General features: G+C 32.3%; 1 protein-coding gene across 1 annotated transcript in view; it reads left to right on the top strand.

Annotated features, from left to right (window-relative positions):
• Window positions 1-9197, top strand: part of LOC106662577 (DNA ligase 3) — a 120528-nt gene extending 111331 nt beyond the window's left edge. Inside the window, exon 23 of the mRNA XM_024224884.1 lies at window positions 9113-9197. Coding sequence (XP_024080652.1) covers window positions 9113-9116 — 4 coding nt within the window. The 3' untranslated portion in view covers window positions 9117-9197. The remainder of the gene's footprint in view (window positions 1-9112) is intronic.
• Window positions 9198-12786: the final 3589 nt, after the last annotated feature.

Below are 12786 nucleotides of genomic sequence, written 5' to 3'. Positions count from 1 at the left end.
AAGGTTCCCTCTAGCATTTCTAGTGCTGCAATGAAATTTTTTAGATTTCTGAACCGGCAACGAATTCTCGAGGTGTCCTACAAGGATGCATTCTCGGTCCCATTCTTTTTATCATCTGTACTGCTGACCTATATGCACACCCCCACATACGCGGACGATATTGCAATTTTGTTCACTAACGCGAATCTTATCCAAGCTTTCTCCAATATCCAAGAAGCTTATCGAAGACTGGTGGGCAAAAACCGGAGGATTAAAGACTAAAGAAAAAAGTACACAATGTATGTTCACATTGAAAAAAGTGCTCCTCTGGTACTCTCAACACGACACCCTGGCACAATTACGCAGAAAATTTTGAGCCCTGAAGATGATCTCAATAAAGATCGAAACGTTGGCACGATGAAGAAAATGTTTTTCTAAAACCTACGTCACACCAGACCGCATCTCACTATCTCCGAATAATCATCGACTAAGGTCACTAATCACCACACACTGAAAAAAGTCTTACCCTCCACATCAACCAGAAACACTTTCCAAGAAAGTAATATACCTAGGACTATACGGAGACAGCACTGACATGGAATTTCCACAAAAAACTTAAGAGAAGATTTGGACATCTACGAAGAGTTCTAGGATCGAAATCCGTCTTGACCATCAACACTAAACTAACCTTATACAAGCCTTTACTGCGACCACTTTGCACATAAGGAGTAGAACTGTGGAGGTTCTGCAAAGTCATCCAACATCCATGCAATCCTTCCAACCATACGTCCTCAGACAAATCGTCAAATCTACTTAAAAAGTCACTAACCTAACTATCCACAACGACCTAAATATTTAACTGATTACTATTTCAATAACCGATTACAAACATTTCACACCAACAGGTCCATCCATCGTAACCAGCCCTTTCTACTTAATCTCAACCTGAGAACCCGCCACATCTCCTCAATCGACGTTGGCCTCCAGATCTCCTTTCTCTTTATCCCTCATACCGAGCAGCCATTAGTGTTAGTGCTATGACCGTATGAAAAAAACGTCTTGTAATCACATTTGTAATATATACTAATATGTACTAATATAGTGTACAAATAAAATAATAAAAATGATTTATGTGGAAATGTTTTTTCTTCACCGAAAAGGTTTTTAAAATTCTAATAACCAAAATTCTTTAGAAAAAATGTTGGTTTTACCAAAAGAAATAGTGTTGTGTGGATGTTTTCGTTTATTATCAACTCTCAACAATTTCTAATTAAAAAAAAAAAAAAAATAAAGTGAAAGTATTTATTATCAAAATATAAATATGATGCTGTCTTGTTCATAATTGTTTTTAATTTAACAAAAACTGCCCATTTGTCTTTCGAAAAGAAAGATCTGAGTTTGACACTACAAAGGGGAAGATTTTTGTCAATTAGCTAGAGAATCCCAGGAACTAAGGCTTCCTACAGATCTGTTTGAGTTTCGCTCACCACAGAAACCCAAGCTCAAATAAATTCCTTTTTATTACACACAAAAAACATCTTAATCTTTCTTTCTGTGTTATTAAACCTGTTTGATTTGATTGACCACTAAAAACATAAATGGTTATTTATATACTTGACGAAATTAAAAAATCGTCAAGCAAATTAATTCAATGTATGTGTGTATATATATATATATCGTCTAATGTTGATTGGGATTCGGGTTGTGGTCTTCAAGCATACAATGTTATTATATCAACGCCCAAGCTTTCGACAAATTTTATTGCCTTCTTCAGGGGATCTACAGAGACATAGGGACATAATCATTTAGACAGTTATAAATTGTATAAATAGTTATAAAATATCAGTTTTTTGTTACTTACAGATACAAAGTCAAATCGTAAACACATTGCACATTCCACGATATGTATACAAACAAACTATATACGTATATAATAAATAAATAAATAAAAACCTCTTCTTAACAGCCTCTTACATATATAGGCATTTTTTTAAAACCAGTAACAATTACTTAATAAATAATATTCTTTTGGAACATAAATATCACAGGCGTTTTGACTAGAAAATTGTGTTTATCACGTTCCCCACACTATCACCTGATAACAATCATTTCCCACAATTTTTAAAAACAAGATCTTAATTTCTAATACATTGGTAATTCTATGTTATCACAGCCTGTTATAATATATAAATAAATAAATAGATAAATAAATAGATAAATAAATAAATATGTACGCAAGTATTGTTACGATCTTTGGGAGAGACCTTATCTTTTTCTAGGATCCCACTGTACATCACACTTAAATTATTCAGATCTGTTTTTAAATTACAGGCCATGTTCTCCTGATGAATAGATATCATTTCCCTCAAAAATCTACGACCTGTATTTTGTTCAGAAGCCACAATTTTGACTCCATCGAAGTCAAAATTATGTTTCGTAGCGTGTGTATGTTTGGATAGTGCTGTTCCCGGCCTTTCTTCATCATTGCAATCATACTTATGTTGCCGCACCCGTTCGGATAAATATTGTTTTGTTTGGCCGTAATACACAGTGGGACATTGTGCACATTTAATGCGATACACTACATTAGATTTTTGTAGTAGAGGTTCTTTACATTTAAGTTTTGTGTAAAAATTCTTACCTACTTTATTGCTAAATTTGTAAACAATTTTTACATTATCTATTTTTCCTTTCAACAGTTTTTTTAACTTGCTTGATGTTCCAGCTACATATGTAACTGGTTGATAAAGTTTCCGCTCGACAGTTATATTCTCAACCCTTGTTGCTCTTGTCTTGTTTTCCATTAATCTATTTATTAATGATCTGGGATAACCATTGTCTATTAACATAGAGCGCACTTTTTCCTTGTTCTCACTATGGAACCGATCATCACTCAATTTCAGAGCCCTGTCCATGAGGTTAAAAACTATGTTAGATTTCATTTGAAAGGAATGGTTGGATGAGAAATGTAGCATCCTATCAGAGCTGGTTGGTTTCCAATACCAGTTATTTATTAATTTTCCATTATCTCTAATGACAACCACGTCAAGAAAAGGAAGTTTCCCATCCACCTCAGTTTCTTGCGTAAATTGTAGCGACGGATGGAAAGAATTAAACGCCTTCAAAATGTCCACCAGCTCACTCTTTTTTACAATCAAAAACAAGTCATCAACATATTTCTTAAGAAATTTGATGTGAAATTCAAAATTAAGACCAATCCAAGCAATGCATTCACCAGCTCCACCCTTGAAAGATCTATAACAAAAACTCATATTTTCATTAAAAACAATCCCAATATAGTTATCTCAAAAGCTGATAAAGGTAATGTGACAGTAGTGTTTGAAAAATCCCACTACAAAAGAAAAATGGAAGAACTTTTGAGTGATAAAAACACATACTCCTTAGCTAGATCTGACCCTACAAAGAAAATTCAAAGTAAATGCAATTCTCTAGTAGATAAAGATTGTTAGATTAGATTGTTAAGAAGAGGTTTTTATTTATTTATTTATTTATTATATATGTATATAGTTTGTTTGTACATATCGTGGAATGTGCAATGTGTTTACGATTTGACTTTGTATCTGTAAGTAACAAAAAACTGATATTTTATAACTATTTATACAATTTATAACTGTCTAAATGATTATGTCCCTATGTCTCTGTAGATCCCCTGAAGAAGGCAATAAAACTTGTCGAAAGCTTGGGCGTTGATATAATAACATTGTATGTTTGAAGACCACAACCCGAATCCCAATCAACATTATACGATATATATATATATACATTGAATTAATTTGCTTGACGATTTTTCAATTTCGTCAAGTATATAAATAACCATTTATGTTTTTAGTGGTCAATTGACCAAGTTACTTCTTTCAATTAATTATTCTTTTTATGTAAGGTTTTGGTTGAGATAAAAAATATATGAATAACCTCGGAAAATACGTACTGAATATTAATGCTCTGACAAGTTTTACAACAATTTCTTTTTCTAATTGTCAACATTATTATCAATCTATTTGTTTTCCAAACTGTGACCAAACTATATTAGCTGTAGCACGGGGCATCTCCAATTTCCATATAAATGCGATAACATTTTAACATATGAATATTAATCGAGCGGGCACTACGGTTAACTGTCTCTACTGTTAGCTCTAACCGTATAAATCCGTTCCAGAGTCTTCCCTGACCAACCGGATGCAAATCGCCTTCACGGATATACGAAGACAATCTCTTTATTAAACACCGCGACGATAGAGTTAATTAAAACTAAGCAAATGTGGTTTCAACACTTCGCATCTTGTTCGACCAGTTGAACCAAAAAGTCAAATTTAGAACGAAGGGGTTCGTTATTTGTTAGTGTGCAATATTCCTATTTAATAACGCTAAAGTATCAGGTTGTTCATTAATATCAAAACCCACGATCGTCGTGTGAACCGTTTTTAATTATCATTAACCCAAGATTATCCAAGGCTAGATCAATCTTTACTGTTCTAACCTGTTAAAAATAGCCTAATTAATTTTTCTAAATTTTAAAATGCAATTACTTTTTTTAATTAAAAAAACTCAAGTATCGACTTAGTTATTGACGTCGTTGTTTGTTTGCTATGCAACCAAAATTACAAATGTAATAATTACAGACCGGATTTTTATGCCCTTGCATATTTTGTTTGCCACCACATATGTCCGAGGAAATCAATTATCTATCCGAATCGTGTATCTAGGAAGCCGGAGGTTAAATTTTACCGAGCATATTTTTGGATGTTTTATGAATATCGCATAAAATTACAAATTTGAACAATATCGCATATTTGAAGGATTTTTACGTAAGATCGCATTTACCGCGCAAAATAGACGAAAATTTGGTTTAATTCGAAGAAAATTACAGTCCGAAACGACGAGAAGAAAAGATTCTCGCAATACCGAGAAAAGAATATAATATGCTTTCTAGGTCTTATTTCAATATTCAATATAATCACAAATTTTAAGTGACCGTAGGCACAATTTAACGGAAGACAGCAGATAGAAGTACTTCAGTTACTCAACATTTATTATACTCAATTAGTATTAAATATATAATTTAATTATTGAAGTGAGAAAATATTTTTGTTAAATGTAAATAAACTCTGCGTCGGTGGCGCAACGGTTTAGGCGTTGATACGGCGCTAATTGTAAAGTAAACGTCCCTGGTTCGAATCCAGCCGCCCTGAATTCGGACCCCACATACTTACAAATGGGATTTTTTTTTCAAAAACACCGGCACTTGTGAATTTTAATTATTTTTAGTTTTAAAGAGTTTTAATATCTATTTCGTTTAATTATCTATATTTCTGTTTAAGTTATATGATAGTAAAAAACTGGTTTACTGCATATCATTGCATATTTTAGTGTTTTAATGCTGCATATTTCAGGGTTTTGAACTGCATATTTTATGGCATATTTTGGCAATCTTTACTGCATAAAAATTCGTTCTCTGGTAATAACCTATTACCAATGTAATATTATTCTGTCATGCTTTCATTTTTCAAGAAAGTGGACAGAGTTTTGTTATTTGATTAAAGTTAATTTTGCATTAGATTCAATTTCGTTTAGCCTATATTGTTTTATTTCGTATTATTATAAATTTATCAATCTTAGTGACTAAATTTTTAAACCATTTGTAACAGCAAAATCAATTTATTACCAATTGAACGATAATCCTACATTTATGATAACTGACTATTGACAAATTCTATAAGCGCCAAATGTTAGTAGTTACCGAACCAAAAAATGTTACTTAAATTTTAGTCAACAGCTTTTGAAACTCGTGAATGTTTCTCTTCTTAGTGGATATGCACTTTGTTTGCTTAAATCTACAATAAAAAATCTGAGAACGGTTTTCAATGTTCTGTTAACGTTTAATTGCCAAAGATTGATTTTGCAGTTACAGACAATTTAAAAAAACATTAATTAAGATGGTAAATTTCTATTAATCAAAAATAAAGAAATATAGAATTTACCAAAAAGACTCTTTGGTACAGAATGTTTTTGCATTTTGTTTACTTAAATGTGCAATAAAAAACACGACCGAATTTCATAGGGTTTCCAAGCTCTTTTTCAAATTTAAGTAAGTTTTTTTTGGTTCTTTAAATACCTACAGATATGGCGTTTACTGAATTGTTTAATTTTTCAGTAGTCCGTTATCATAAATGTAAAGTTTTTAAAATAAATAATAAAGCAATATAGAATGTACACAAAAGACTCTTTGGTACAAAATTTAGCTTGAGTAAAAAACAAAAAGCTACCAAAACGAAATTAAATGGTTGAAATATTCACCTTCTAAAGAATGCAACCATGACAGACTATTATTACATTGATGACAACTGTCTATTGAGAAATTATGTGCATGTGTTTTTGCTCATTAGTATTGCAGTTTCTGTAAGTGCCATATCAGTAAATAATTAGAGAATGTTGCTCAAACATTGGTCAAGACCTTTGGTAACTCGTAAATGTTTGTCTTCGTACCGATTATGCGCTTTGTTTCCTTGAAGCCACAACAATCAAAAAAATGAATCTCATAGGATTTGCAATACTATTTTTATTAGTAAAATCTAATTTACAGTAGGATCAACACTGTAGGAGGTACGGGAAATTTTATGAAATACAGTTCTGAAAGGTTGAAGAAACAAGAAAATAAATTTCTGGCGCACAATTGAGGATCAGATTTTGGACAATTGAGCCTTTTTAGTGTGATTTGACGTGCAGGATAACCTACTAAAGTATTGACGTCTGTTTACAGGACATCCTGTACAGTTGGGTGAAGGGGCGATACAAAATTATCAGAAAATTGAAAAGTGTATATTATGATTTTCCGATTAATTATGCCAGGTTGGAATGCAGGGCCGCTGGATTCGAACCCGGGACCTTTACCTTGCAGTTATGATCGCCGTGTCAACGCCTTAACCGTAGCGGCCATTGACACACCTATTACAAACTTTGCGCTTAAGGCACGGATAACTAAACAAGTTACAAACACATAATGAGCACAAAGGCAAAAGTAAATAAACTAATATAGTTAAAAATTAAATTCCGCTTAAAGCTTTTCTCTATACCACTGTAAATGCGTTCGAATTTGAATGATATCTGCCAACCTAAAACGACTCCTCTTCTGTTAATCTAAATTTGTTTAAATATTTAAACATAAATTCTCCCATAATTGGGCACATTGGCATATAAAAGCTGCACAAGGTACACATAGATATATTTTCCTCAAGTTCCAATTCCTTATGAAAATTTAAGATAAACTTTTATGGTCTTGTATTCATCATTTTGTTTATAAAAACAAACTATTTTTTAAATGAATATAACTATTGTTTTTTTAAACTTAAATTTAATTTTTTGTATAGGCTGTAATAGGAATAGTTGTTTAATAATGTTAAACATTCATATTTTTTGGAAATCTCAACACACCCCAATAGATCTTTGTTAAATTGTAGACTATCTGCGTTTTCTTTTCTGTATTAAATTTGAATTAAATTCACCAGCCATGTTTTCCATTCTTTATACCAGCAAGTTTGCCACCAAAGCCTTCTTTATATAATTAAGTGATAATGTATACTGAAACAACTCCTTCTGGCCACTCTCCAACTGCAAAACATAATGCGGAATAAAGTCTGAAAGTGAAAACAGTTTCTTATAGAAGAACCTTGCCAAACTTTCAACCATATCATATTGCACAAAGCCCTATAATTTGGCGTGTAAGTGCACTTAATACGATAAAGTGAAAGTTTTGTAGTTTAGAAAAGTTGAATAACTAATATTTTTGAAGACGTTTTTCTATTTCCAAATTTATGAGTAAAAAGTTTTTCCTCGAAATAAGGTATAATATTTAATTGGGAGGACTGGAAGAACACCAAAATATTTGTATGTGCTAAATACGTCTACAATAATTATCTATGTATAACAGGCAATTCACGATTTCTCCTCCAATCTATAGGCTAAAATACTTTTGTAAATAAGTAGTAAATAAACACAATGGAGCTAGTATACCAAGTGAATAAATAATGTAAAATTTTCAAACTTATATTGTCTGTTGTTAAAGTTTTAACTCGTTTAAATAAATATTATCAAGTTTATTTTTTATAATTGAAACCTGTTTCTATAAAATTTGTCAGTTGGTTAAAACTCATGCATAATATACATTGTCGTAATTGTTTATTTAACTCTGAACAACCAAGAAGGATAAACATTAAGAGACTAACATTAAAATTATTTTTACCCTGTGAAGAACTAAAGATGGAAAGGCTTTATGATCAGTTATATATTTTAGATTTACACCACTTTTTACCAAATTCTTCGTACCTCCGGGTGGCCAGGGCGAAACCGATTGTCTGTTGAAACTGTTTTTGATCATGAAATTATCGAACAGGACGAATAATGTCATCCTTTTGGTGCAGTAAGAAATAAGTAGATATAGTAAAATAAAATAAAATTATTTTATTACTAATTATATAGGAATTAATACAGCCGAAGTTAATTTAAATTAGAAGAAAAGTCATATATATTGGGAAGAGACTCTTCCACCAGACCTACGAGTGTTGAAAAAAATCTATATTAATTCAAAGTACTGAATTTTAATTTTAGAGTAGAATACAACCTTTTTAATATTTTAATCAATTTATTTAAACCTATACATATTTACGAAGGGTAAATAATGCAGATCAATTCACTCTTCTCTAGACAGTCTAGATAAATTCGAAGTCTATCCATTCATACATATTCAATTCAGATATTTAAATTGTAAAACTGCTTTACACAAAAACTCCATTTTGATTTGCACAATATTTGTCTAATTGCATGATAAATAAATATAAAAAATGTACGGCGTGGAAGACCAACAGTCCTGCTAGACAGAAAAGTGTGCGGATTTTCTTTAACAAAATTAAAAGTGTAGGATGCACGGCGTAAGATACTAACAGTTCAGCCAGACCGAAGGGTGTTGCGGGTTTACTCTAACCAAACCGAGCCAACTTGTCCAACTTCGATTCTGGCCATTAATTTTAGTATACAATATTTAAAAAAAACAAAAATAAATTCAAAATAAATTAAAATGTTAAATAAATATTTATGTACAATGTTTGCATTTATTGTGTAGCTAACGGTGAAAGTGAAGCACGGCGCAAGATTCTAACAGTTCCGCCAGACCGATGGGTGTTGCGGGTTTACTCTAACCAAACCGAGCCAACTTGTCCAACATGGATTCTGGCCATTAATATTAGTATACAATATTGAAAACAAAAATTAAATATGAATTCAAAATAAATTAAATTGTTAAATAAATATTTATGTACAATGTTTACATTTATTGTGTAGCTAACGGTGAAAGTGTTGGAAGCACGGCGCAGGAGACCGACAGTTCAGCCAGACCGAAAAGTGAGCGGATTTTCATTAACAAAACTGAAAGTGTAGGATGCATGGCGCAAGATACTAACAGTTCAGCCAGACCGAAGGGTGTTGCGGGTTTACTCTAACCAAACCGAGCCAACTTGTCCAACTTCGATTCTGGCCATTAATATTAGTATACAATATTTTAAAACAATCAAAAATAAATTCAAAATAAATTAAAATGTTAAATAAATATTTATGTACAATGTTTGCATTTATTGTGTAGCTAACGGTAAAAGTGTAGGAAGCACGGCGTAGGAGACCGATAGTTCAGCCAGACCGATGGGTGTTGCGGGTTTACTCTAATCAAACCGAGCCAACTTGTCCAACATGGATTCTGGCCATTAATATTAGTATACAATATTGAAAACAAAAATTAAATATGAATTCAAAATAAATTAAATTGTTAAATAAATATTTATGTACAATGTTTGCATTTATTGTGTAGCTAACGGTAAAAGTGCAGGAAGCACGGCGTAGGAGACCGATAGTTCAGTCAGACCGATGGGTGTTGTTACGTTTATAGTGTTGTGAGTTTAATCTAACAAAACCGAACTGAATTTGATTCTGGCCATAAATATTATTATGTAATATTTAAAAGTTAAAATTAATTTAAACTGAAATTATTATATAATTATTTATTCACAAAGTTTGCATTTATTGTGTGCCTGACGGTGAAAGTCTTGGATGCACAGTGCAACAGAAAAACAGGTAGGTAGAAAGTAAGACAGGTAGGTAAAAAAGAATAGTTTAAGAATAATTAGTAGATTTAATTTGTTTTATATAAGTTAGCAGACTGTGGTGACATGCGTTGTATGCGTGTTTGAACTGGATTTCCCTACATAAATTAATTTACTTACGTGTTACTTGGCTTTATTTATAATGCAAACTTTAAACAGTCGGAGAAAGTCGTATGCTTCTCAGCAATTAAGTCCCTAATGCCTAGGGAAATAAGCGAAGGAGCACCTTGGAAAGTAGGAAAACCTTAAAGGCAGTGTACTTGTATGAATATAAAGAGTCAATTCCATGATAGAACGTTTACATAGATTAGTCGCATAGAAAAAAAAGGTGACTATTGTTTGCCACCAATGATCCCAGAAGAAAGTATGAAGTATGACTAGTGAATGTATATAAAGATGTACATATCCTACTCACAGTCTGCAAACTTATGCAAAACTTAAATGATATGATTTTGTGGAATGGGGTACTATTATAATTGTTTCTAATGCCTTGGAAGAGTTTAAAATCACTACCTGCTTGTATTTTACGTTTTTAATTTTTAATAATAGAAATGTGATACATATTTAGCCTGCGAGTCATGAAAAATCAATAATAAATAAAACCAGTGCTTAACAATAAGCTTAATCAAGTTTTCCGCGTGCGTTGTGCTGCGTGGTTTGACCTCGAGGTTCTTACATAATTTAATTTACTTACGTGTTACTTGGCTTTGTTTGAATTGAAAACTTTAATCAGTAGACGAAAGCCGAATGCTTCCCAGCAATTAAGTCCCTGCTTACATCGCCACGGGCCAAGTGAAAAGAAGCCATTTGTAACTTTCCGACAACAGGCTCCAGGGTACGACTCAATTGTTCAACCACACTCCCAAAACTTACCATAGGAATATATACAACGCCTGGCTTCTATTGACATATTATTCTAAGCAATTAATCTACGCAGAAATTGTTTTACGTTTATAACCCAAATCTGATTCTTATAACTACTGAAGAAACATGGCATGGTTTCTTTATTTAAAAAAAAATCTTCAACCTAATGCTGTTAATATTATCTTGTTAATCCTCAACGAGTTGAATTTTTTCAAACACAATTATGTTAAAAAAGCAATATCTGACGTAAAAAATACTCCTTCATTTGAGTTCAGAATATTAAAAACATGAATAAATAAAGAAGTCAAGTCAAATATCGATTGCTATGTTATTTTATTTATAAAGACCAGGGTTTATGAATTTATAGTTTATAAGTTTTCAACTTGGATATTTTAAATCATAAAAATGTTTTAAATAGAAAAATCCATTATTGATACTTTCATCATTATTTATATTAAATATTTGAATTTATTTAGTAGCTGTTGGCGAAAGTGCACGATGAACGGCGCAGAAGAGCAACCAGACCGATAAGTTATGCGGGTTTACTCTAACCAAACCGAGTAGAGCTCGATTCCGGCCATAATTATTAGTGAACAATAAATAAAAATTAGAAGGCCTACGCTATAAAATATTAGCAAATTCTGTAAATAAACTGTCAATTGTTAATCCTAGATTCCTCTTGAACAAGATTTGTCTAGAAACGTATAACGTGAACAAAAATTAGCAAAAGTTTTATATAAGTCTACTAGTTTTCTTGGTCCCCTTGACCAATTAATATATTTCAATTAACTAAGGTTTATAGTTGAGATAAAAAAGTCAAGTGTCACAAGCGGGATTCGAACCCACGATCTTCGGCTAGATACGCCGCTGCTCTACCACTTGAGCTATCGTGACTTCGATCCACTCGGACACTAAATTCCTATCTCAACCCCACCTTTTGAATTTTCCCTACTTTTGCCATTTTTTAAATGTCGTGTAAGCTATTTGATTCTCGGCGACAAATGAAATGGCCACGGAGAGCTTTAGGAAAGATATACTTCATTTTCCTTATTAAATCCATTAGATTTCGTGGTCCGATTGACCAAATAATCTCTTTCAATTAATTAATCTTTATGTAAGATATTGGCTGAGGTAAAAAAAGTCAGTGTCACCAGCGGGATGGAAGTCGGACCACGAAATCTAATGGATTATAAAAGTTCTCGTACTGCACCACAGATGGTACTCAACGTTTGTAAAACGGGCTGCTCTTCGTTATTTTACTAAGTGTCGACGAATTGTTAATCGCTGCAAATCACTTCACCCCAGCGGAGATTAAAGTAGACAACAACTGCGATTTTTAATCTACTCTCTTTCCACCCGGTTTCCGTCTTCCGAGCGCTTGCGGCGATTCAGGACCCCCGCCGTATTTACACCTTTTCTATCTCTACTACCTTCCATTAAAAGCGAAATTCATTTTTATTCTGTCTTTATTTCCTGAACGTTATTTTAAAATCCGTAATGCTATTTGTGAACATTTCGTTCATAATAAAGCCAAACAGATTCTATTACTACAAATTAGTCATGCACATATGAGTGTTAAAAAGTCTATATTTTTCTGATTTTGTCTATATTTCTGAGGTTTAAATAAATGAATAAAACACATTTTTAGCCTCTAGACTTCAAAAATCCTTAATCCTTATAAGCAAAATTGCAGTGTCCGCTGAAATACGATTTCAAACAGAATCAAGGCAATTAAAAACTTTTCAAATGTAATCAAAAATACAAGAAACCACTGTGTAAT

Source organism: Cimex lectularius, unplaced genomic scaffold (assembly GCF_000648675.2).
Source record: "Cimex lectularius strain Harlan isolate CLEC.00 unplaced genomic scaffold, Clec_2.1 scaffold43, whole genome shotgun sequence".
Taxonomy (NCBI): domain Eukaryota; kingdom Metazoa; phylum Arthropoda; class Insecta; order Hemiptera; family Cimicidae; genus Cimex; species Cimex lectularius.
The sequence above is the reverse complement of the archived record's forward strand: the minus strand, read 5'-3'. Positions and strand labels throughout refer to the sequence as shown.